Source organism: Amblyraja radiata, chromosome 10, assembly GCF_010909765.2.
Source record: "Amblyraja radiata isolate CabotCenter1 chromosome 10, sAmbRad1.1.pri, whole genome shotgun sequence".
NCBI classification, from domain to species: domain Eukaryota; kingdom Metazoa; phylum Chordata; class Chondrichthyes; order Rajiformes; family Rajidae; genus Amblyraja; species Amblyraja radiata.
Window position 1 is genome coordinate 5,108,616 of NC_045965.1, and position 23,686 is coordinate 5,132,301.

Consider the following 23,686-nt stretch of genomic DNA (forward strand, 5'->3'; position numbering starts at 1 on the left):
GTTTTTGCCGCCAAAGTGGATAACCTCACATTTATCTATATTATATACTGCATCTGCCACGCATCTGCCCACTCACTCAACCTGTCCAGGTTACCCTGCAACCTCCTAACATCCTCTTCACAGTTCACACTGCCACCCAGCTTTGTGTCATCCGCAAACTTGCTAGTGTTGCTCCTAATTCCCTCTTCCAAATCATTAATATATATGGTAAACAGTTGCGGCCGCAACACCGAGCCTTGTGGCACTCCACTCGCCACTGCCTGCCATTCTGAAAAGGACCCGTTCTTTCCTACTCTTTGCTTCCGGTCTGCCAACCAATTTTCTATCCATGTCAACATCCTACCCCCAATACCATGTGCTCTAATTTTCGTCACCAGTCTCCCGTGCGGGACCTTATCAAAGGCTTTCTGAAAGTCTAGATACACTACATCCACTGGCTCCCTTTCATACATTTTACTTGTCACATCCTCATAAAATTCCAGAAGATTAGTCAAGCATGATTTTCCTTACATAAATCCATGCTGACTTGGACTAATCCTTTTACTGCTATCTAAATGCCCCATTATTACCTCTTTAATAATTGACTCCAGCATCTTTCCCACCACCGAAGTCAGGCTAACTGGTCTGTAATTCCCCGTTTTCTCTCTCCCTCCTTTCTTGAAAAGTGGGATAACATTAGCTATCCTCCAATCCACAGGAACTGATCCTGAATCTATTGAACATTGGAAAATGATCACCAATGCATCCACTATTTCTGGAACCACCTCCCCGAGATGCAGACCATCAGGCCCAGGGGATTTATCATCCTTCAGTCCCATTAGCCTACCCAATACTATTTCTCACCTAATGAAAATTTCTTTCATTTCCTCTATCCCCTTAGATCCTCTGTCCTCCAGTACATCTGGGAGATTGTTTGTGTCTTCCTTAGTGAAGATAGATCCGAAGTACTTGTTCAACTCTTCTGCCATTTCCTTGTTACCCATAATAATTTCACCCGTGTCTGCCTTCAAGGGACCCACATTTGACTTTGCTACTCTTTTTCCCTTAACATATCTAAAGAAGCTTTTACTGTCCTTCTTTATATTCCTGGCCAGCTTCCCTTCGTACTTCATCTTTTCAGCCCGTATTGCCCGTTTTGTTTCTTTCTGTTGTCCTATGAAAGTTTCCCAATCCTCTGGCTTCCGGCTACTCTTTGCTGTGTTATACATCTTTTCTTTTAGTTTTATTCAATCCCTAACTTCTCTTGTCAGCCACGGTTGACTCCTACTCCCCTTAGAATCTTTCTTCCTTTTTGGAATGAAATGATCCTGCATCTTCCGGTTTATGCCCAGAAATTCCTGCCATTGCTGTTCCACCGTCATTCCTGCTAGGATCCCTTTCCAGTCTGAAGAAGGGTTTCGGCCCGAAACGTCGCCTATTTCCTTCGCTCCATAGATGCTGCTGCACCCGCTGAGTTTCTCCAGCATTTTTGTGTACCTTCGATCTTCCAGCATCTGCAGTTCCTTCTTGAACCCTTTCCAGTCTACCTTGGCCAGCTCCTCTCTCATGCCTTCATAGTCCCCTTTGTTCAACTACATCACTGACACTTCCGATTTAACCTTCACCTTCTCAAATTGCAGATTAAAACTAATCATATTATGATCACTACCTCCAAGCGGTTCCTTTACCTCTCGTTCTCTTATCAAATCTGGTTCATTAGACAACACTAAATCCAGAATTGCCTTTTCTCTGGTCGGCTTGATTAGAAGCTGCTCTAAGAATCCATCTCGGAGGCATTCTACAAACTCTCTTTCTTGGGGTCCTGAACCAACCTGATTTTCCCAGTCTACCTGCATATTGAAATCCCCCATCACCACAGTGACATTACCTTTGTTACATGCCAGTTTTAACTCCTGCTGCAACTTACACCCTACATCCGTGCTACTATTTGGGGGTCTGTAGATAACACCAATTAGGATCTTCTTGCCTTTGTAATTCCTCAACTCAATCCACAGTGACTCTACCTCGTCAGTCCCTATGTCTTCCCTCACAAGGGACTGAATTCCATCCCTCACCAGCAGAGCTACCGCCCTCCTCTGCCCACCTGCCTGACCTTTCTATAGGCTGTATAACCCTGAATATTAAGTTCCCAGGCCCAATCTTCCTGCAGCCACGTCTCAGTAATCCCCACCATGTCATATCTACCAACCTCTAACTGAGCCTCAAGCTCATCTACTTTACTTCTTATACTTCACGCATTCATATACAATACTTTTAATTCCTTACGCATCTCACCTTTCACATCGAACCCTATTACTCTCCTATCCCTTTGTGAGCTTTCTTTCCCTTTAATTCTGGGGTCATTAACTATCCCTTTACTCCCTTTCCCTTTAACTCTGGCCCTGACTATCCCATTTGACACCCCCCTCCCCTTATTGTCCCAGACTGCATCATCTGTGGGTCGTAGTGTGGTGAGGATTGGAGAGTCAGAGAACACAGTGTAGTGAGGAATGGATGGTCACACTGTGGGGGTCACAAAGTATCTTTGTCGTTGGTCATCGTTACCTTGACAACAGTGACGAAGGTACTGTAGAGGAAACTGATAATGAACAGGATGGCGAAGGCAGCAACTGTGAGCACATTGTCATCTCTATCCAAGTCCCCCGGCTCCTCCTTCCCTTCCTCACCTGTCAATTCTGTGCCGGCTTCAGGACAAATGAGAAGGTGAGAGTTAGTTTGCCGCGGATGTTTTGTGAAGATCAACAACGTGTGAATAAAATGAAGACAACAGGAGGACAGGAAGACAGGAGGCTTGGGTCAGTTCCACCGTTCAATGATATATGGAGATCTATCACCAGCTCCACTGAGCTGACTTTCCCCCACATCCATTAACATCTCGTATAGTCAAACTCTGCAATCTCAGATTTAAAATCACCTTCAGACCTGGAACCAAATGCTAACTGTGGAAGGCAATTCAAAACTTCCATGAACCTCTGATAGACACAAAAAGCTGGAGTAACTCAGTTGCACAGGCAGTATCTCTGGAGAGAAGGAATGGGTGAGGTTTCGCGTCGAGACCCTTCTTCAGACACCATGACCCACTTCCATGTAGCATGGCTACCTCTAACTTTTAGACCCTGTACTTTGTATAAAGTTGGATTTCCATAAATCAGGGAGATCATTTGTAACCCAGGGAGCACTGTACACAACTACAAAATAATTCCTCCTCATCTAGTTAGTTTAGTTTATTGTCACGTGTACCGAGGTACAGTGAAAAGCTTTTGTTGCGTGCTAACCAGTCAGCGGAAAGGCAAAACATGATTACAAATGAGTCATTCACAGTGTATACATACATGATAAGGGAATAACGTTTAGTGCAAGGTAAAACCAGTAAAGTCCAATCAAAGATAGTCCGAGGGTCTCCAGTGAGGGAGATAGTACTTCAGGACCGCTCTCTGGATGTGGTGGGATGATTCAGTTGCCTGATAACAACTGGGAAGAAACTGTCCCTGAATGTGGAGGTGTGTAAATAGATCTTCACAGGATAATCTATTCTGTTAGCTCCCATTAACTTTGTGAAAACATCAAACAAAACTTCCTTTAGCCTTCTAAATGACAACTTATTTAGCATCATGAAAGGTACAGCAGGCAGCGAAGAAAGTGAATGGCATGTTGGCCTTCATAACAAGAGGAGTTGAGTATAGGAGCAAACGTCCAGAAGCAAAAAATACTACAAAAAGTTGTGACCACTGCCCAGTTCATCGCTGGCTTTGACCTCCCCACCGTCGAAGGGATCTATCGTAGTCGCTGCCTCAAAAAGACAGCCAAAATCATCAAGGACCCACACCATCCTGGCCACGCACTCATCTCACCATTGCCATCAGGAAAAAGTTACAGGAGCCTGAAAACTGTAACGTCCAGGTACTGGAACAGCTTCTTCCCTACAGCCATCAAGCTATTAAACACAACAAATAAGCTCTGAGCTCTGAACTGCAAAAGACTATATTATTGTTTGTTATTTGCACTATTTGTTATTTATTAAACTTTTTATTTTTTTCTCGTTCCCCGTTATGCACTATGTTCACAACAGAATATTCACATATTCTGTTGTGCTGCAGCAATTAAGAATTTCCTTGTCCCGTCTGGGACATATGACATTAAAACACTCTTGACTCTTCTTGACTCACTCACACACTGCAACACCTGTCCTTCAGTGCTAAACTTGCCTGGCCCCTATTTTGTGACGGGGTAAAAGATGTGATGATTAGAGTGAATCCCAGCACCGTACCTTGAAAGCTTTTCACTTCCCGGCTGATACTGGTGTTCGAGGGGGGATGAGACACTGTACAGCCGAAGACTGAGCCTTTTTTCCAATCCTCTGAACTCACAGTCAGGAAGTGGCTGGCACTGAAAGTCCCCCCCTGCTCCAGAGCAGTCGGTGTAGCGCTGGTGGTGGAGGAGATCGGGGCTCCGTCTTTCTCCCAAGTGACGTTTATGAGGTCCGGGTAGAAACCAGATAGCACACACTCGAGGGTGGCTGTGTTGCTACGCTTGGTCTCTTGGTGAGCTGGAGGCAGCAGTCTGACCTTGGGTCTTTTTGTTTCAACTGGAACAGAGGAGCAAAGTAGATGTGAGTCCCACTTCCTCAAGGGCCTGTCCCACTTACGCGACTTTATCGGTGACTGCCGGCATCCGTCATAGGTGGTTACAGGTCGCCGAAAATTTTCAATATTTTGAAAATCCAGCAGTGACCAGCACAAGGTACGACTCTTTGGGCGACTACACACGACCATACTGGCTTCACCCCGCGACATGTCGCCAGTGTGTCGCCTGTATGGTCGTGAGTAGTCTCCTCAGTCGCCCAAAGAGCCGTAGCGACTTTCTGGTCACCGCTGGATTTTCAACATGTTGAACATTTTCGCTGACCTGCAACGACCTATGACGGGTGCCGGCAGTCACCGAAAAAGTTGCGTAAGTGGGACAGGCCCGTCATGGTAACTAATGTTGGCCATATCATTGCCGATCTCTCGCCCACCTTTGGCACTTTCTGTCCGTGCTGACACTGGTGCGGTTGATGGAGATCGTTGCGCAGAGCACACAACCTCCACCCCGCTGGTCCACTCCTCCACACTGCTCCGGAGTTTACTGCTCACTCTGTCTTGGGTACTTTCCCCTCTCGGTTGGCGGGTCACAGCCCCTGTAGTTCTCTCCCTTCCGCTCACTTGCCAGTAGATTTGGACCTGGCTCAGACCAGCGCCCATTACCACGCACACCACAGTAGCGGTCTTGTTGATCCAAATCTCTTCAGTGGAGGGGTTTTGGATAAAGACAGACAATTCTGCAGATGAGAAATAGGAAGCTTACAAACCGGACAAGGTCTGGTGTTGTCGTCACCGATCAACTGGACTCTAATAACTTGCATTCATTTTCCAGACTCACTTTATTGACGTGTGCACAAGGAACAACCTCTCTCTCAATGTCTGCTAAACTAAAGAGCTGATCATGGACTACAGGAGACAGCAGGGGAGTGGACACCTCCCCATCCATATCGGTGATGCTGACGTTGAAAGGGTCAGCAGCTTCAAGTTCCTCAGTGTGCACATCAGTGAGGACCTCTCCTGGACACTGCACACGGACACAATAACAAAGAAAGCCCGCCAGCGGCTCTTTTTCCTGAGAAGACTGAGGAAGTTTGGCCTGAACGCCAGCATCCTCACAAACATCTACAGATGCACCATCGAGAGCCTGCTGACGGGCTGCATCACAGTCTGGTACGGGAACTGTTCTGCCCACAGCCGCAAATCACTACAGAGAGTGGAGAAGGCGGCACAGCACATCACTGGCAACTGTCTCCTGGCCATTCAGGACATTTTCCACTAGTGGTGCCTGAGGAAGGCACACAGCATCATCAAGGACCACAGCCACCCAGCACACAGACTGTTCTCCTTGTTACCGTCAGGCAGACGATACAGGGGCATGGCTGTAAGTTCCACCAGATGTAAGAACTATCGTTACCATCAGGCCATCAGGCTAAATACTGTATTTTACTTCGGAGTCACGTGCGTGACTACGTGAAGAACCCGCTCAGTACGCATGCGCGGCAATGCGTTCAAGCAGGCAACATCGGCACAGTGGGAGTCAGGCTCTCCCGCTACAAGCCTGAAGGAAAGAACCGTTAGGTAAGTACTTACCTTCAGTTTTAACTAGCGACTCGCGTCTGTTTGTTGCTCCAGGTGCAGCAAAGAAGCAGACGCAAGCGGCCCCCGTTGGACTCCGGGGAAGGAGCGTTCCGTTCGCGGAGGGGGGAGAGACGGCACCAGGACCGCACACGCTGCGGTCCACAGACAGGGAGCTGCGCCAGTGCCAGTCCAGGCGCAAGCAGCCCCCCCCCCCCCCGTTGGACTCCAGGGAAGGAGCGTTCCGTACGCGGAGGGGGGAGAGACGGCACCAGGACCGCACACGCTGCGGTCCACAGACAGGGAGCTGCGTCGGTTTCCAGTCCAGAGGCACAGCGGGAGTCAGGCGCTCCCGCTACCGTTAAAAAACGGACCATCAGGTAAGTCTACTCTGAGGTCGGTTTTCCTGGCAAAGGAGAGTTTTTGCTTTGTTCCAACAGCCAAGAAAAAAGAACAGGACTCTCCAAGAAGCCTGTCCCCAGCTCGACTCCAGCAGACAGGCGTCTCATCAGTGGGGGACAGGAGGCGGTAGGACTGCTAACCAAGCGCTCCGCCATCCCCGACACTGAGCCGAGCCCAGTTCCGCTAGCGCCTGAGCAGCGGACTGGATGTCAAGAAATCCGGCCGGTGGTATCCGATTCGTCGGACGGGGACGTCTCACTGCCTGCTTAGGGCAGAGACAGCCGCATGAGCCGCCTGGAGCGGCTCGTGGAGCATAAGCTCCAGCGAGACGTGCTTCGTGAGGAGCAGTTTCGCAGAGGGAGTTCAGGCACTCCCTCCACAGTGCCTCGTGCACTGGCCATTGTTTCCTCCTCATCCGAGGACAGCTTTGGCGACCAGAGCTGGGCTGGTCAAGAAGAGGGGCACTGGCTGAACAACATCGGGAGTATGCTTGAGGTACAGGATCAGGAAAAGCTGCTGGGTGTGGCCGCTACGTGGTTTCACCACGAGCAAGACGGCCTTTCAGTCTTTACTGATGGCCAGCCTACTACCTGTTTTTTCCAAAAAACCTCTCCAAGACAGGTAGCCATGAGGCATTGGTTTCATCACGCCTCCCCTAAATTGCATTTACTCAAAGTGCCCGCCATTCTTGGGGGATACATTGAGCAGCGCATTTTAACTATCGGCTATCGGCTATCTTGTCCACCTGCTCATTCCAGAAGGGCAGGGTAGTATGGCAAAACACCTGACCCTACTGTTCAACAGTATACCCCGTAACTTCTGAAGGGAAGTCACAAACCTGCCCTCAATCTATGAAATTCACAGGACTGTGAGAACGCCGACCTCACAACCACAGATCCTGCTACCTGGCACTTACCAAACCAGTCCTAAAAACTGGACGAAGTGTTCAAACTATTCGGCACAAGAGGGCAGAGTCTGGAATGAACACCACACAAAACCAGACAGCAGTACCTCTACGCGTCCATCAGGGGCTCCTATCCTCATGGTACTGGTGAAAGCTCGGGGCCTGCATGCCAATCCCGTAAGCCTTTTAGGCCAGGGCCCACAGCAGGCCCCATGGAAAATGCGCCACCCCCCAACAAACATCGTCCCTACAAGAACAAGGAACCAGAAACCGAAGAAAACAACAATGAAGACAGATAAGTATGGTTCCTACTATCACATAAAGGTGAAGGGTTTGTACTAACAAGGGGTGGGTGAATCACGCCTGGTTAGGAAGCTATCACTCTTGGTAGTTATATACCAAAAAATATATTCAAGGGGAATAGAATTAATATCTTGCCACCAAATCAGCAAGCACCCCAAGGGGTCTACCCTCCCACGATGGTGAATGTCGCACCATCATTGATTAACCACTTGAGTATTTCACCAGGTATACCCACTTATGGGATTTGTAACTCCTACCATGGATCCAAGGATACTTTATGGTAGACATCGACTTTGAAGATGCATACTATTCAGTACCTTTTCATATAAGTTTTTCGGATATACCACAATTACCTGGATGGGGTAACCATGGCGAGCATTGCCATTTTCATTCGCTGCACATCTCGCGTGTGTATGTGACAAATAAACTTGATTTGAGTATTGAGTTGGCATATAAGCCGAAGCTATTCCAGAATTCAAACCAGCCCTGACACTTAAGGAACATTCCGTCATGGCATGTCTATATATTAATGACAGACTATCCTTGGATAAAGCTTTATTAGCTGCATTAGCTACTAACTTATTTAGCGGGCTCTGTCATATATCCAGATATTACGTTGACCATCCACAACATTGTCTATCTGGTATTCATTAATGCTCTCAGTTATGGTAACATTTAACCACCATTCAACTACGTGGCAAAGTAATTGGGATAGTAGCAGCATTACCAGCTACTGAACATTGTACCTTCCTATGAGCTGAGATACTAGTGTTCAAATTATCTCCATACCTGTAATATGGTGGCAAATGGACTAATCTGGAGTGTCATCATGGAATTCATCTGCATAGGAAGGATTATGGTTGTACACTTCCACCTGGTTTGAGTAACATCTTATGTGTTCTGATGTGTTACTGAGCTTGTAATACTTAGTGCCAATACGAGTTGACTTAAACGTGTTATACATCAAATTTTACTTACTTCTAGTGAAACATTGCTCAGTAATGCACCATTTTGCATGTTCGTTTATAAATTAACAACATCACAGTGGTGGCATATACCAAACCACTTGGGCGGAGAACATCGATATTAGGTGACAATTTATTAACAATTGGTAACCGTATGTCGTCAAACATGTTTGACCATCAGTAACTTACCTATTCAGGTGAGCTAAATGCTGTAAACAAACATTTAAACCAAAAATATTTGCTGAAATTACTAAGCAATATGGACACCAGATATCGATTTCCTTATATTCAATTAAATCGCCACGTACTAACCTACGTCGCATGAAACCAATCTCAAGGCAGCGGCGATGGATTCATCCCCGCGTATTGTGGGGGGGGGGGGGGGAATCTAATCTCTATGTTCTCCCTTCCTTCTACCTCTTCAATAGGTACTACGGCTTCATCAGTCGGGTACTACGCAAATTACAGTGGACTAAGTCCACAGGCATGGTTCCCAGTGGTCCTCGACATGGTCATTAAAAGAATTGCAGAATTGGGAAGACCACTGCTGTGTTTGGATCAGACAGCACTATCAACATGATGACAGCATTCCGTCGCATATCCACTAGGGAACATACCTGACGAACATCAAGAAATGGGAAACTGTTCAAAAACAGAAACTACACATTCAACTACAACAAAAACCTGTACTGGAGTTCCTGGCAGGTCTCCACCACAATGAAGGAAATGTTCTGTCAGCCTACTCAACTTGGGCACCACGACAACAGGGCAAAGGGTACCACTCACTGGTGATCAGATACAGGAGAGGTATATGCAATCTATTCCCCAGAAATAGGTACACCCAAATTGGGATGTCAGTGAAGTCCTGACATACCTTAGGGGATGATCACCAGCCAGGTCCCTCACCCTGGAACAGCCTACTCAGAAGATGGACATGCTGGAGGCCTTACCTCAACACAAAGAGCCAGTTCTTCCATCTACTGCGATTGGACAACATGGTTATAACACCAGATAGTGTCACATTTCCCATTCTAGGGCTGGCCAAACAGAACAGACCAGGAACATCAGGTCCAGTCATGGAATTCCGGGCATACCCACCTGAACCACGTTTTATGTGTCATGACCCACTTAGAGATCTACATCGACACAATAAGCAATACCGAGGGAGAGGAAAAAGCCTTATGGGTCAGCCACAATAAACCTCATGGTCGGGTGACGAGCTAAACTATCTCTAGTGGCTCAAGCAGGTACTGGGAGTTGCTGGAGAAAATACAAACGTGTATAAATCTTATTCCACCAGGACAGCTTCCACGTCAGTAACTAAGAGGATGGACGAGCCTATGGACCATATCCTGGCTACAGCGGAGTGGTCTAGGGAGTATACGTTCCAAACTTTTATAACAAGCCACTGACAGAACCTGTGTCGGTTGCAGAAAAGAATCTGCAAAAAATATATAATTTAAGCCAGGGGAGCATTTGGTCTTGTTATTGTTAATAACACCATTATTGTTTTTACAAACAGATTCATGGTTGATTACGATAACATACCTCCTCCCTCGAATGACTTCGGCAGCGAGTGAAGTATGAACTGTTACACGGTTTGAAATCACAGAGCTTTAAAATCTTCACGTAGTCACTCAGGTGACTCCGAAGTAAAATAGTAAGATTAAACGAGAACTTACCAGTTTGAAGTTTGATCTGTATTTTATGAGGAGTTAAACTTCCCCCATATGCACTATGTTTACATATTCACATATTCTGTTGTGCTGCAGCAAGTAAGAATTTCCTTGACCCGTCTGGGAAATATGACAATAAAACACTCTTGACTCTTCACTTGGTCATCACCCCCTCACTCACACACTGCAACACCTGTCCTTCAGTGCTAAACTTGTCTGGACCCTATTTTGTGACGGGGTAAAAGATGTGATGATTAGAGTGAATCCCAGCACCGTACCTTGAAGAAAACTTTTCACTTCCCGGCTGATACTGGTGTTCGAGGGGGGATGAGACACTGTACAGCCGAAGACTGAGCCTTTCTTCCAATCTTCTGAACTCACAGTCAGGAAGTGGCTGGCACTGAAAGTCCCCCCCTGCTCCAGAGCAGTCGGTGTAGCGCTGGTGGTGGAGGAGATCGGGGCTCCGTCTTTCTCCCAAGTGACGTTTATGAGGTCCGGGTAGAAACCAGAGAGCACACACTCGAGGATGGCTGTGTTGCTACGCTTGGTCTCTTGGTGAGCTGGAGGCAGCAGCCTGACCTTGGGTCTTTTTGTTTCAACTGGAACAGAGGAGCAAAGTAGATGTGAGATCCTCTTCCGCAAGGGCCTGTCCCACTTACGTGACTTTTTCGGCATCTGCCGGCACCCGTCATAGGTCGTTACAGGTCGCCGAAAATTTTCAATATTTTGAAAATCCAGCAGTGACCAGCACAAGGTACGACTCTTTGGGTGACTACACACGACCATACTGGCTTCACCCCGCGACATGTCGCCAGTGTGTCGCCTGTATGGTCGTGAGTAATCTCCTCAGTCGCCCAAAGAGCCGTAGCGACTTTCTGGTCACCGCTGGATTTTCAACATGTTGAACATTTTCGCCGACCTGCAACGACCTATGACGGGTGCCGGCAGTCACCGAAAAAGTTGCGTAAGTGGGACAGGCCCTTCATGGTAACTAATGTTGGCCATATCATTGCCGATCTCTCGCCCACCTTTGGCACTTTCTGTCCGTGCTGACACTGGTGAGGATGATGGAGATCGTTGGGCAGAGCACACAACCTCCACCCCGCTGGTCCACTCCTCCACACTGCTCCGGAGTTTACTGCTCACTCTGTCTTGGGTACTTTCCCCTCTCGGTTGGCGGGTCACAGCCCCTGTAGTTCTCTCCCTTCCGCTCACTTGCCAGTAGATTTGGATTTGGCTCAGATCAGCACCCATTACCACGCACACCACAGTAGCGGTCTTGTTGATCCAAATCTCTTCAGTGGAGGGGTTTTGGATAAAGACAGACAATTCTGCAGATGAGAAATAGGAAGCTTACAAACCGGACAAGGTCTGGTGGTGTCGTCACCGATCAACAGGACTCTGACGACTTGCATTCATTTTCCAGACTCACTTTATTGACGTGTGCATAAGGAGAGCAGCACAGTCCCAGTTACCTGCTGCTCTGTAATTCCACTCAGCATTTATACAGAGTTTGACCCTTGAAATTATGCGCACACTCTAATTTCTTATAATTGAACACAATACATTTTCCACAACACTTATACAAATACATTAACACTAATGGCCCTGTCTCACGGTGCGAGTCCACCTACGAGTGATCCCGAGTGAAAGAAAAAATCAAACTCGTGGTTGCCTACGAGATTCCAAGTTTATGTTCACAAGTTTAAACGAGTTCCCACGTGTATGTCTAAGTTTGCCGTTTATTTCTCATTTCCGCGATGTACCAAGTTACTCTCCCGAGTTACCAAGCTCGTCTCCCGAGCCAACAACGACTACCGACGTGTGGAAAAATCATCACATGGTAAAAAATGATCTCGACCCGAAACATCACCTATTTCTTTTCTCCAGAGATGCTGCCTGACCAGTTGAGTTAGTCCATCATTTTGTGTCTATCTTTGGTTTAAACTGGTATCTGCAATTGCTTCCTTCAAACCTTTAGAGCATTTTGTTTCAAGAAACAATCCTTCCAAAATTGCATTCAAAAGTCCACTTGAACAGCATTTGTTCAAAGTCTGGCATCAATCATTGAAAGGCAGGGGCTGTTTTGTGTCGGGAAGAACTACAGATGCTGGTTTACACCGAAGATAGATACAAAAAGCTGGAGTAACTCAGCGGGACATGCAGCATTTCTGGAGAGCAGGAATGGGTGGACGTTTCTGGTCGAGTACCCCTCTTCAGACTGAAAAAAACATTCTGCCCTTCTCTCCAGAGATGCTGCCGGCTTGGCTGAGTTACTGCCAGCTTTCTGTGTCTAGTAAGATTGTTTTATTCCCTTAATTTATATCTCATCAAACGTTGGTAAACTTCTAACAAAAAGATTATGTAAATTGAACATTAATATTATTTTTTCTCCCAACAGCAAGGTCAGTAGACCAGAGGATAGCAGTGTGTGTCTATCTACTCACCCAGTATGTCCGTCAGAGCAGCCGTCCCACGTCGTGACAAACTGTATAAAAGCAGCGGCTCAAGCATGCTGATTGGGAGATCTGCCCAGAAACCACCACTTTCACACTCACCCCAGCCTGGGAAACAACATTTTCAGAGCTCTACAGTCACCCAAGCCCGCCCGCGAACATGCTGAATGAAAGACAAAGATGTTTCTTCAGCAGTGGCGTCCCAGAGTTTCCCAGCGCCTGGCCCAAGTTTCAATTTAAACTCGGGTAAACTGATTTTTTTATTAAAACCCCGGAATTAACTGGCCCTTAATTGTAAATTGAGAATGTTTTCCTATATTGTACGGTATAGGACTATCATCAGTGTAGACTACCATAATTATTGGAAAAATATGAATACAAGAATACAGGGGTTAGTTAAAAATTGTAGTCATTATCCCATCTACATCTCACTTTCTCCGTTCTGTTTCTAAGAAAGGTCATTAAGGACTTCTGTTATGTGTTTTTGCTGGACTGAAACCAACCCATTTACAACGTAAAGTTGTGGGTAACTTTTTAGGAGAATACTTGTGATGTAAAGAACTTGAATAATTTATTTTACATAACACACAAAAATAACTCTGGTCTTAATGCAGCTTGTGAACTTATTTGCAGGTGCGGGCAGCATCTATGGAGCGATGGAAATAGGCAACGTTTCAGGCCAAATCCCCTCTTCAGACTGAAGAAGTGTTTCAGCCCAAAACGTTGCCTATTTCCTTCGCTCCATTGATGCTGCCGCACCCACTGAGTTTCTCCAGCACTTTTGTCTACCTTCGATTTTCCAGCATCTGCAGTTCCTACTTGAACTTGTGAACTTATTTTGTGAACTTCCCCATTGAATGCTTCCTATCTTTTGCAAGCATATTGCACGGGTTAGTACAAATACAGTTAAAACTCTGAATAACAACATGCCATGAAGGAGCTTCCAATTATTCATTTATCAAGAAGCTAGAGTAACTAAGCGCGACAGACGGCATATCTGGAGAGATGGAATAGGTGACGTTTCGGGTCGAGACCCTTCTTCGGATTAAACCTGCATCTGCAGTTCCTCCCCATTTATAATTTTTACATTTATAAATTCCCATTTATAAAATTATAAAATAAAATCCCATTTACAACATTGTTTTGACCAATTGTTCTCTAACGCGGACAGACTGGGTGGAAAGTGATGCCTGACAAAAATCCCCTGTATAGATTTAGATTAGATTAGATTAGATTATTCCTTTAATAATCCTTTTCAGGAAATTACAGTGCCACGACAGCTTCAAGACAAACATAACACCACGCTTTCATACATAACAAGTTAAAATACGTTAAAGTACAAGTTAAAATACAATTAATTTAAAAAAAAGTGCAGTTATTTATGCTCATTAAAAAGTCTTATAGCAGCTGGTAAACAGGACTTCCTGTATCTCTCCGTTTTGCATCAGCCTTCAATAACTGATGTTAATGTGTCGGATATAAATCCTGAGACGGGCCACATGTCCCATATATCTGCTTCTCCATAAAAAGTGCATTAACCTAACAGGGATTCATGGAACCGTTTCAATGTGAAAAGTTAAAGTTCTGAAGGGAACTAATTCACTCTCACAATGCGTTTCCCAACACTGTAGGTTCATTCTTTTTACACTGTTTCTCAGATCCCCGGTGAGTGCTTTTTTGCTCCTACAGTGAATTATTAGATCACTGTAAAATGTCCATTAAGATCTGACTAATCTTCAACATTTCACCTTTTGGACTCAGGCCAAACCCACGTTACTCACGAGTCACTACAGTAAACTCACGGGCTACTACAGTGTTACAAGGAGTTTAAAAGTTCACATTTTTCCTTCAAGAGTAAATTTGACTCGTGGAAATCTTTCAAAATGTTGTGAAACTTTTTCATAAACAAGTTTCCCGAATACCTGCCGTTAGCGTTACGGTCGCAAAGTACGTCCACGAGTTCCGACGTTCCCGCTACGTTAATTCTAAGTGATTACCACGAGTTGATTTGTTTTTAACTCGGATCACTCGTGGGTGGACTCGCACCGTGGGACAGGGGTTTAACACAAATAAAAATACATGCTGTTCAATTCTTTATTGGTATTAATTTTAGTGCACCATAGAAAGCATTTTATCAGGATGCATCACAGCATGGTTTGGGAACAGCTCCATCCAAGAAATGGCAGCGAATTGTGGTTGCAGCCCAGATCATCATACAAACTAACCTCCCTTCCACTGACTCCATTTACATCTCATGCTGCCTCGGCAAGGCCAGCAGCATAATCAAGGACCAGTCGCACCCTGGCCACTCTCTCTTCTCCCCTCTCCCATCAGGAAAAAAGGTATAGAAGTGTGAAAACACACACCTCCAGATTCAGGGACAGTTTCTTCCCAGCTGTTATCAAGCAACTGAACCATCCACTCACCAACTAGATCGCAGTCCTGAGCTATCATCTACCGCACTGGAGACCCTCGCACTATGTTTAATCGGACATTATCTTGCACAAAACATTATTCCCTTTATCATGTATCTGTATACTGTGGATGGCTTGATTGTAATCATATAGTCTTTCTGGTGACTGGTTAGCACGCAACAAAAAGCATTTTCACTGTACCTCGGTCTACGTGACAATAAACTAAACCAAACCAAACACCCCTCGGCCCACACATTGGGCATTGCATCCCCCACCATAGACCATTACTCCTTCCACCATCGACACTTCACGCTGCCTCAGGAAAGCAGCCAACATCATCAAGGAACCCTCACATCCCAATCATTGTCTCTACTCCCCTCTCCAGAAGATACAAGAAGCTTGAAAGCACGTAGCAGCAAATTCAAGGACAGATTTACTTTAAGCACCGACAGGCAGATGTTTAATTGTAACATTGGAATAGAAGAGTTACCAATGATGAGTTGTCTCTTTTATTCAACATCATTCGTGCACACCCACTGAGGACAGAGACTCCTCAAACAACCATCCCCCTGTTGGACACAGATGTCATGTGTGGCTCAGTGGTGAGCAATGTCACCTCATGAAAGCTGCTGTCTTTGGGATGAGGCTTTAAGGAGGTGCTTCTCAGGTAGATGTCAGCAAAGCCACGGCATGACCACAAGAGTTCTGCTCAGAGTCCTGAGCTAATATTTATCCTGAAACCAAACAGCTAAACACAGGTGGGCTGTGGGAGAGCTGGGAAGGGGAGGGGAAAGAGGGAGAAAGCAAGGTTACTTGACGCAGGAGATCTGGCCAGATTTGGTTTGCCGTGTGTGAGCTGACATCAGGTACATTGTCACAGCTGGGCTAGGAAAGACCATGGTCCAATCATAGAAACATAGAAAATAGGTGCAGGAGTAGGCCATTTGGCCCTTCGAGCCTGCACTGCCATTCAATATGATCATGGCTGATCATCCAACTCAGTATCTTGTACCTGCTTTATCTCCATACCCCCTGATCCCCTTAGCCACAAGGGCCACATCTAACTCCCTCTTAAATATAGCCAATGAACTGGCCTCAACTACATTCTGTGGCAGAGAATTCCAGAGATTCACCACTCTCTGTGCAAAAAATATTATTCTCATCTCAGTCCTAAAAGATTTCCCCTTTATCCTTAAACTGTGACCCCTTGTTCTGGACTTCCCCAACATCGGGAACAACCTTCCTGCATCTAGCCTGTCCAACCACTTAAGAATTTTGTAAATTTCTACAAGATCCCCCCTCAATCTTCTAAATTCTAGCGAGTACAAACCGAGTCTATCCAGTCTTTCTTCATATGAAAGTCCTGACATCCCAGGAATCAGTCTGGTGAACTTCTCTGTACTCCCTCTATGGAAGAATGTCTTCCTCAGATTAGGAGACCAAAACTGTAAGCTGTACTCCAGATGTGGTCTCACCAAGACCCTGTACAACTGCAGTAGAACCTCCCTGCTCCTATACTCAAATCCTTTTGCTATGAATGCTAATATACCATTCGCTTTCTTCACTGCCTGCTGCACCTGCATGCCTACTGCTTCACCTTGAAAATAACCTTGTGTCACCCTGACGGTCGCATGGCACAGTGATAATGGAGTTAACGACCAATCAATCTCTGTCTTCAACTGGTCCAGGCGTGGGTGTGGGAACACCCAATGGTGGAAGGTTTTGGACACATTGATCCAACAACACCTATTTCTCCCAGAATGTGCACACCTCACATCCCAAGCTACCCATGTACTGCCACCCAAAACACACCAGTAACAGACACGCACATAAAACCTTTTTCACATCACATTTATTGAACGTATTGATACATTGACACATACATAGATTTAATACCTCGTGTGATCCCATACAGGGTTGAAATCTGTTCAAGCACGGCAGAAAAAGTTCTGTAAATGTATCCAGAAGCTCAGACATTTGTGGTGAATCATGGCTGTGGCTTAATTTGTATCTCGTGTGGCATTATGTTTTTAATGATTTACGAAGGTTCACATTTTGATAATGTATTAGGGAACTAACCCATCATCCTCTGGGTCAGTTAATACATCCATAAATGAACAAAACAAGTGTTTGAGAAATGAATCATGTTACATACAAGATTTAAAGCTGTCAGTCAGAACAAGTGAGACATTGACCAGGGTGGGTTTGCTGTGAGATTTATTGATGCTTCTGAATAGGCTGGTTGTGATGGATCCGTGTCCCACAACACAGGAGAAGGTGGTGCCACTGTTCCACTCCTCTGGAGAAACCTTCAACTGACTGGTCATGGTGTTCCACCCATTCCTGGTGTCCTTGGTCACGGGCTGGTTCACGATCCCTGTCTTCAGAAGGGCGTCGTTGGCCATCCAGGCCACATAGATGTCTGCAGGAGAGAATCTGGTGACCAGGCACGTCAAGGTGGCCGTCTCATCCGTCTCCACCTCATCCAATGAAGGGGGGAGGAGGTAGACTCGAGGACGACTCTCATCTCCATCTGGGAACAGAGAGAACCTGAGTTAGACTGAATCTGTCGATAATTCTGTACTTACACAATACATTCCAATCTTATACTGACATGGACACTGTTTACATCCTGAGGGACCTCAGTTCACCTGAAACTAAAGGCTTTCCTTTCTGCTCATTGTAGGGATGTATGGAATAGAAATCATGCCTCTGGTGCATTTTACAGGGCTGCACGGTGGCGCAGCGGTAGAATTGCAGCCTACAATGCCAGAGACATGGGTTTGATCCCAACTATGGGTGATGCCAGTATGGAGTTTGTACTTGACCGCATGGGTTTTCTCCGGGTGCTCAGGTTTCCTCCCACACTCCAAAAAATGTACATGTTCTCTGTATGGCGGGACTGTCATATGTGAGAGAATGGAGCGGCTGGGCTTGTATACTCTGGAATTTAGATGGATGAGAGGGAATCTGATCGAAACATAAGATTATTAAGGGTTTGGACACGTTAGAGGCAGGAAACATGTTCCCGATGTTCAGGGAGTCCAGAAGCAGGGGCCACAGTTTAAGAATAAGGGGTAAGCCATTTTAAACGGAGATGAGGAAACACTTTTTCACACAGAGAATTGTGAATCTGTGGAATTCTCTGCCTCAGAGGGCGGCGGAGGCCGATTCTCTGGATACTTTCAAGAGAGAGCTAGATAGGGCTCTTAAAGATAGCGGAGTCAGGGGATATGGGGAGAAGGCGGGATCGGGGTACTGATTGGGGATGATTAGCCACGATCACATTGAATGGCGGTGCTGGCTCGAAGGGCCAAATGGCCTACTCCTGCACCTATTGTCTATTGTCTATTGTTTGTAGGCTAATTGACTTGGTTTAATTGTAAATTGTCCTTGGTATGTGCTGGGTAGTGTTAGTGTGCGGGGATCGCTGGTCAGCCCGGACATGATGGGCCGAAGGGCGCTGTATCTCTAAACTAAACTGAACTATAGCTTCCAGTGAGTTTAAATTGGTTAGTTAATCAACAGGAACCACTGAATGCTGAGACTCTACAGAAAATGGAACTCAGTCCTTGGACCAGCCTGGTTCTGCGCTGTCTGTTCCATCTCCCCTTCTGCTTAAATGATCGGCTGGTGTTTGCCTCAAGCTCCCTGCCCTTCCAGTCCTGACTCAGTCTGTATCTCGGCATGTGAAAGCTGCAAATCCCTCTCCCTCGACTCTATCTGAGCAACTCATGCTGTGGGAATAAGTGTGGTATTGGGCGAGGCTGTCGTGGTGACTTGGGATTTTAATGATGTGGTTAATCAGCTGAGTTTAATCTTCTTTTGCTCCCTCACACTCTCTGACCATCTGTAAGTCCACCCAATATCCATTAGATATCCACTGGAGATCAGAAAAATCCAAAGGAATCTGAGAAAAACTATTAAATTCTTAATCGGATTGATGAAGGGGAGCCAGTGGATATAGTGTATCTAGACTTTCAGAAAGCCTTTGATAAGGTCCCGCACGGGAGACTGGTGACTAAAATTAGAGCACATGGTATTGGGTAGGGTGTTGCCGTAGATAGAAAATTGGTTGGCAGACAGGAAGCAAAGAGTAGGAGTGAACAGGTCCTTTTCAGAATGGCAGGCAGTGGCGAGTGGAGTGCCGCAAGGCTCGGTGTTGGGGCCGCAACTGTTTACCATATATATTAATGATTTGGAAGAGGGAATTAGGAGCAACACTAGCAAGTTTGCGGATGACACAAAGCTGGGTGGCAGTGTGAACAGTGAAGAGTATGTTAGAAGGTTGCAAGTTGTCCTGGACAGGTTGAGTGAGTGGGCAGATAGAATAGAATAGAATAGCCTTTTATTTGTCATCCAGACCGAAGTCTGAACGAAATTTAAGCAGTCATACATATAATACAATACAATAAAAAACAACAATAAACACATATTAACATCCACCACAGTGAGTCCACCCAACATCTCCTCACTGTGATGGAGGCAAAAGTCTTAGGGCTGCAGTCTCTTCCCTCCTCTTCTCCTTCTGGCGCTGAGGCGATACCCCCCGGGGCGATGTTAGAAACCTGTCCTGCGGCTCAAACACCGCGGCCCGGGGTAGTCGAAGCTGCCGCTCACCAGACCGCTCTGACCGCAGCCGCTGGCCCGCGGCCCGAACCCCCGGTCTCAGGGCCACCGCCACCAGAACTGGCCGTCCCAGCCCCCCGAGCATCGTTCCAGCCCCGAGCCGGATCCCCTCACGTGAGTACTGCCACCGTCTCAGCCTCGCGCCATGGCCGCCGGCTCCTCCCTCGGGCCAGGCCGCCCTCCGACCGGGCGCCGCTCCTAAAGAGGCTGGGCAGCCCGACCGGGAACGCTCCTCCCTCAAGCTGGGCCGCCCGACTGGGCGCGCTCCTCCCTCAGGTGGGACCGCCCGACAGGGCACCGCTCTCCCATCAGGCTGGGCCGCCCCCGACCGGGTCGCAGAGCCATCCCTCAGGCTGGCCCGCCCCGACCGGCGCCGCCCTCCCTCAGGCTGGGAACGCCGTACTCCCGAGCTCGGCTACTCCGACGGGAGCAACGTTCCTCGGGCCGGCCGCCTCACGGTAGCGTCACCCCTCACGAAAGCCCTGTTCAGCCCGAGCCGGGCCTCCTCACGGGAGCGAGCTCAGTGCGAGTCCTGGCGGGCTCTGCCTCCTGAGCTCGAGGTCGCCAGCTCCGCCATTAGGCCTCAGCGCAGACGGAGGCAGAGAAGGGAATACGACAAAAAGTCGCATTCCCCCGCAGGGAGAGACAGCAAGCCCGTTTCAAACCCCCCCCCCCCCAAAACACAAACTAAAAACCAAAACTAGACTAACCAAAACGAAAATAAACAACCCAAAAAACACAAAACAAACAGGACTGCCGGAGAGCCGCTGCAGCCAGAGCCGCGCCGCCACTAGGTGGCGTGGCAGATGCAGTATAATATAGATAAATGTGAGGTTATCCACTTTGGTGGCAAAAACAAGGGGGCAGATTATTATCTCAATGGGGTTAGGTTAGGTAAAGGGGCGGTACAGCGAGACCTGGGTGTCCTTGTACACCGGTCACTGAAAGTTTGCGTGCAGGTACAGCAGCAGTGAAAGACGCTAATGGAATGTTGGACTTCAGAACAAGAGATTTCAGTATAGGAGTAAGAGTGTCTTCTGCAGTTGTATAGGGCTCTGGTGAGACCACAGCTGGAGTAATTGTGTACAGTTTAGTCTCCTAATTTGGAGGAAGGACAGTCCATGTTGGGGATTGAGGCAGTGCAGCGTAGTGTCACTGAGATTGATCCTGGGATGGCGAGGACTTGTCATATGAGTAAAGATTGAAAAGACTAGGCTTGTATTCACTGGAGTTTAGAAGGATGAGGGGAATCTTATAGAAACATTAACATTATAAAAGGACTGGACAGCTAGATGCAGGAAAATGTTCACAATGTTGGGCGAGCCAGAACCAGGGGTCCAGTGTTAGAATAAAGGGGAGGTCATTTAAGACTGAGGTGAGAAAAAACTTTTCATCCAGAGAGTTGTGAACTTGTGGAATTCTCTGCCACAGAGGGCAGTGGAGGCCTAATCACTGGATGGATTTAAGATAGAGTTAGATAGAGCTCTAGGGGCTAGTGGAATCAAGGGATATGGGGAGAAGGCAGGTACAGATATTTGGCTTAAAACCAGAGAGATAATAATCTGTCCCCTTGTTTTTGCCACCAAAGTGGATAACCTCACGTATCTATATTATACTGCATCTGCCCACTCACAACCTGTCCAGGACACCTTGCAACTTCCTACCATCTCTTCACTGTTCCACTGCCACCCAGCTTTGTGTCATCCGCAAACTGCTAGTGTTGATCCTAATTCCCTCTTCCAAATCATAATATATATGGTAAAATGGACTATCTACATCTGGATCTCTCATAAAAAAGGGAGGTGAGAGGCTGCTGCGCTATAGTTCTGACAGAGACATGGCTTAACTCATCTGTTCCTGATGCGGCTGTTAGCTTAGGGGGGCTAACAACATTCCGGCTCGACAGGGAAACTGTTTTGACTGGTAAATCCCGGGGTGGGGGTGTGTGCATCTATACAAACAACAGCTGGTGTAATAATGCTACCGCTGTTTCCAGCCACTGCGCTCCGGACATAGAGTTTTTGACTGTGAAATGCAGGCCATTCTATCTGCCACGGGAGTTTACTGTGGTTAGCATTACTGTATACATCCCCCCCGCAGCCACACTAAGGAGGCTCTGTGTATTCTCTACCGTTCCATCGGTGAGCTGCAAAGAAATCATCCAGAGGGCGTTGTCATTGTTGCTGGGGACTTTAACCAGGCCAACATGAAGACTGTCCTCCCTCATTTCCATCAATATGTGGACTTTGCTACACGTGGAGAGAATACGCTGGACCGGGTCTACAGTAATATCAAGCAGGCTTTCAGAGCAGTACCCCGGCCTCACCTCGGCTCGTCTGACCACTCTTGTAATGCTCATCCCAGCCTATAAGCCCTTCTGATCAGAGAGAAAACCACTGTGAAGCAGGTTAGAGTCTGGTTGAGGGAGCTCAACAGAAGCACTCCAGGACTGCTTTGAGTGCACGGACTGGGACATGTTCAGGACAGCAGCCATCATAACGAAAACATCAATGTGGATGAGATGCCATGTCAGTGTCGGGCTACATAAGAAGTGAATGGAGGACGTCACTGTCATCAGGAACATCACAACCCGGGCCAACCACAAACCTTGGATTACTGCAGAGGTGCGTGCCATGCTGAAAGCACGAAATGCGGCTTTAAATCTGGTGATTTGGGAGCTCTGAGAAAGCGAGTGCCAACTCAACCGCGAAATTAAGAAAGCAAAGCGCGCCCACGGACAGAAAAACCAGGGTTTCTTCCAGGATGATACCAACACCAGGAACATGTGGGAAGGCATCCGGGCCATAAAAAACGTACAAGGCCCTCAGATGTCTTGTAAGGATGGACACAGACTTTCTAAATGAAACTAAATAATCATTTCGGCAGGTTTGAGGCACTGAACACCACTACAAGAGGAAATTAGAGCTCACCAGGAGAACAGACACTGTCTTTTGAAACTGTGAAGTCCGCAAAATCCTGGAGGGTATTGACCAGCGAAAGGCAGCCGGACCAGATAACATACCGGGGCGTCTGCTTAGGGGAAGTGCCGACCAGCTGGCTCTGGTTTGACAGACATTTTTAACATCTCCCTGAACCAGGCCATTGTTCCATCATGTTTCAAGACAGCCACCATCATACCAGTTCCCAAAGTCTACAATAACCTGCCGAATGATTACCGCCCCGTAGCACTCACACCAATAATAATGAGTGCTTTGAGAGGCTCTATTAAGCAGCAAATGGTCTCTAAACTCCCCTCCAGTTTTGACCGTTCCAGTTGCTTATCGCCCGAACCGCTCCAGAGGATGCTCTCTCCTCTGCAGTCCACCTGAGCTACACACCTGGAGGGAGGAACACCCACGGCGGATGACTGTTTGTTTGATTTCAGATCAGCATTTAAACACGATAAATACCCAGCATTGGTGAGCAAACTGGCACCCCTAGGTTTCAATACCTACTATGCAACGATCCTGGATTTCTTTCTGAAAGACCACAGTCTGTGCGGGGTGGGGAAGAAGAACACCTCCTCGGTCATCACACTGAGCACCGATCCCTCAGGGCTGTGTCTGAGTCCGCTGCTCTGTCACATTGATGACACATGACTGGTCGCCAGGTTCCACTACTAACATATATCAAATACGCGGATGACACAACAAGTAGTAGTGGGCTCATCAGCTATAACGAAGACCAGGCATAGGAGAGGAGGTGTTGAACAAGCTCGTGAGATGGTTGCAGCCGAGGAACAACCTTCTCCTAAATGTGAACAAAAAATCAAGGAGATTGTC

General features: G+C 47.0%; 1 pseudogene and 1 gene segment (V, D, J or C); both read right to left on the reverse strand.

Moving 5' to 3' along the window:
- The window catches only part of LOC116977456, a 444,478-nt pseudogene that overhangs the window by 271,488 nt on the left and 149,304 nt on the right, over positions 1 to 23,686 (reverse strand).
- Positions 1 to 23,686, reverse strand: part of LOC116977457 — a 402,483-nt gene that overhangs the window by 1,637 nt on the left and 377,160 nt on the right. The window contains 3 exon segments of the C gene segment in view: positions 2,545 to 2,684; positions 4,268 to 4,585; positions 11,434 to 11,736. Of these exon segments, the coding sequence occupies positions 2,545 to 2,684; positions 4,268 to 4,585; positions 11,434 to 11,736 (761 nt within the window).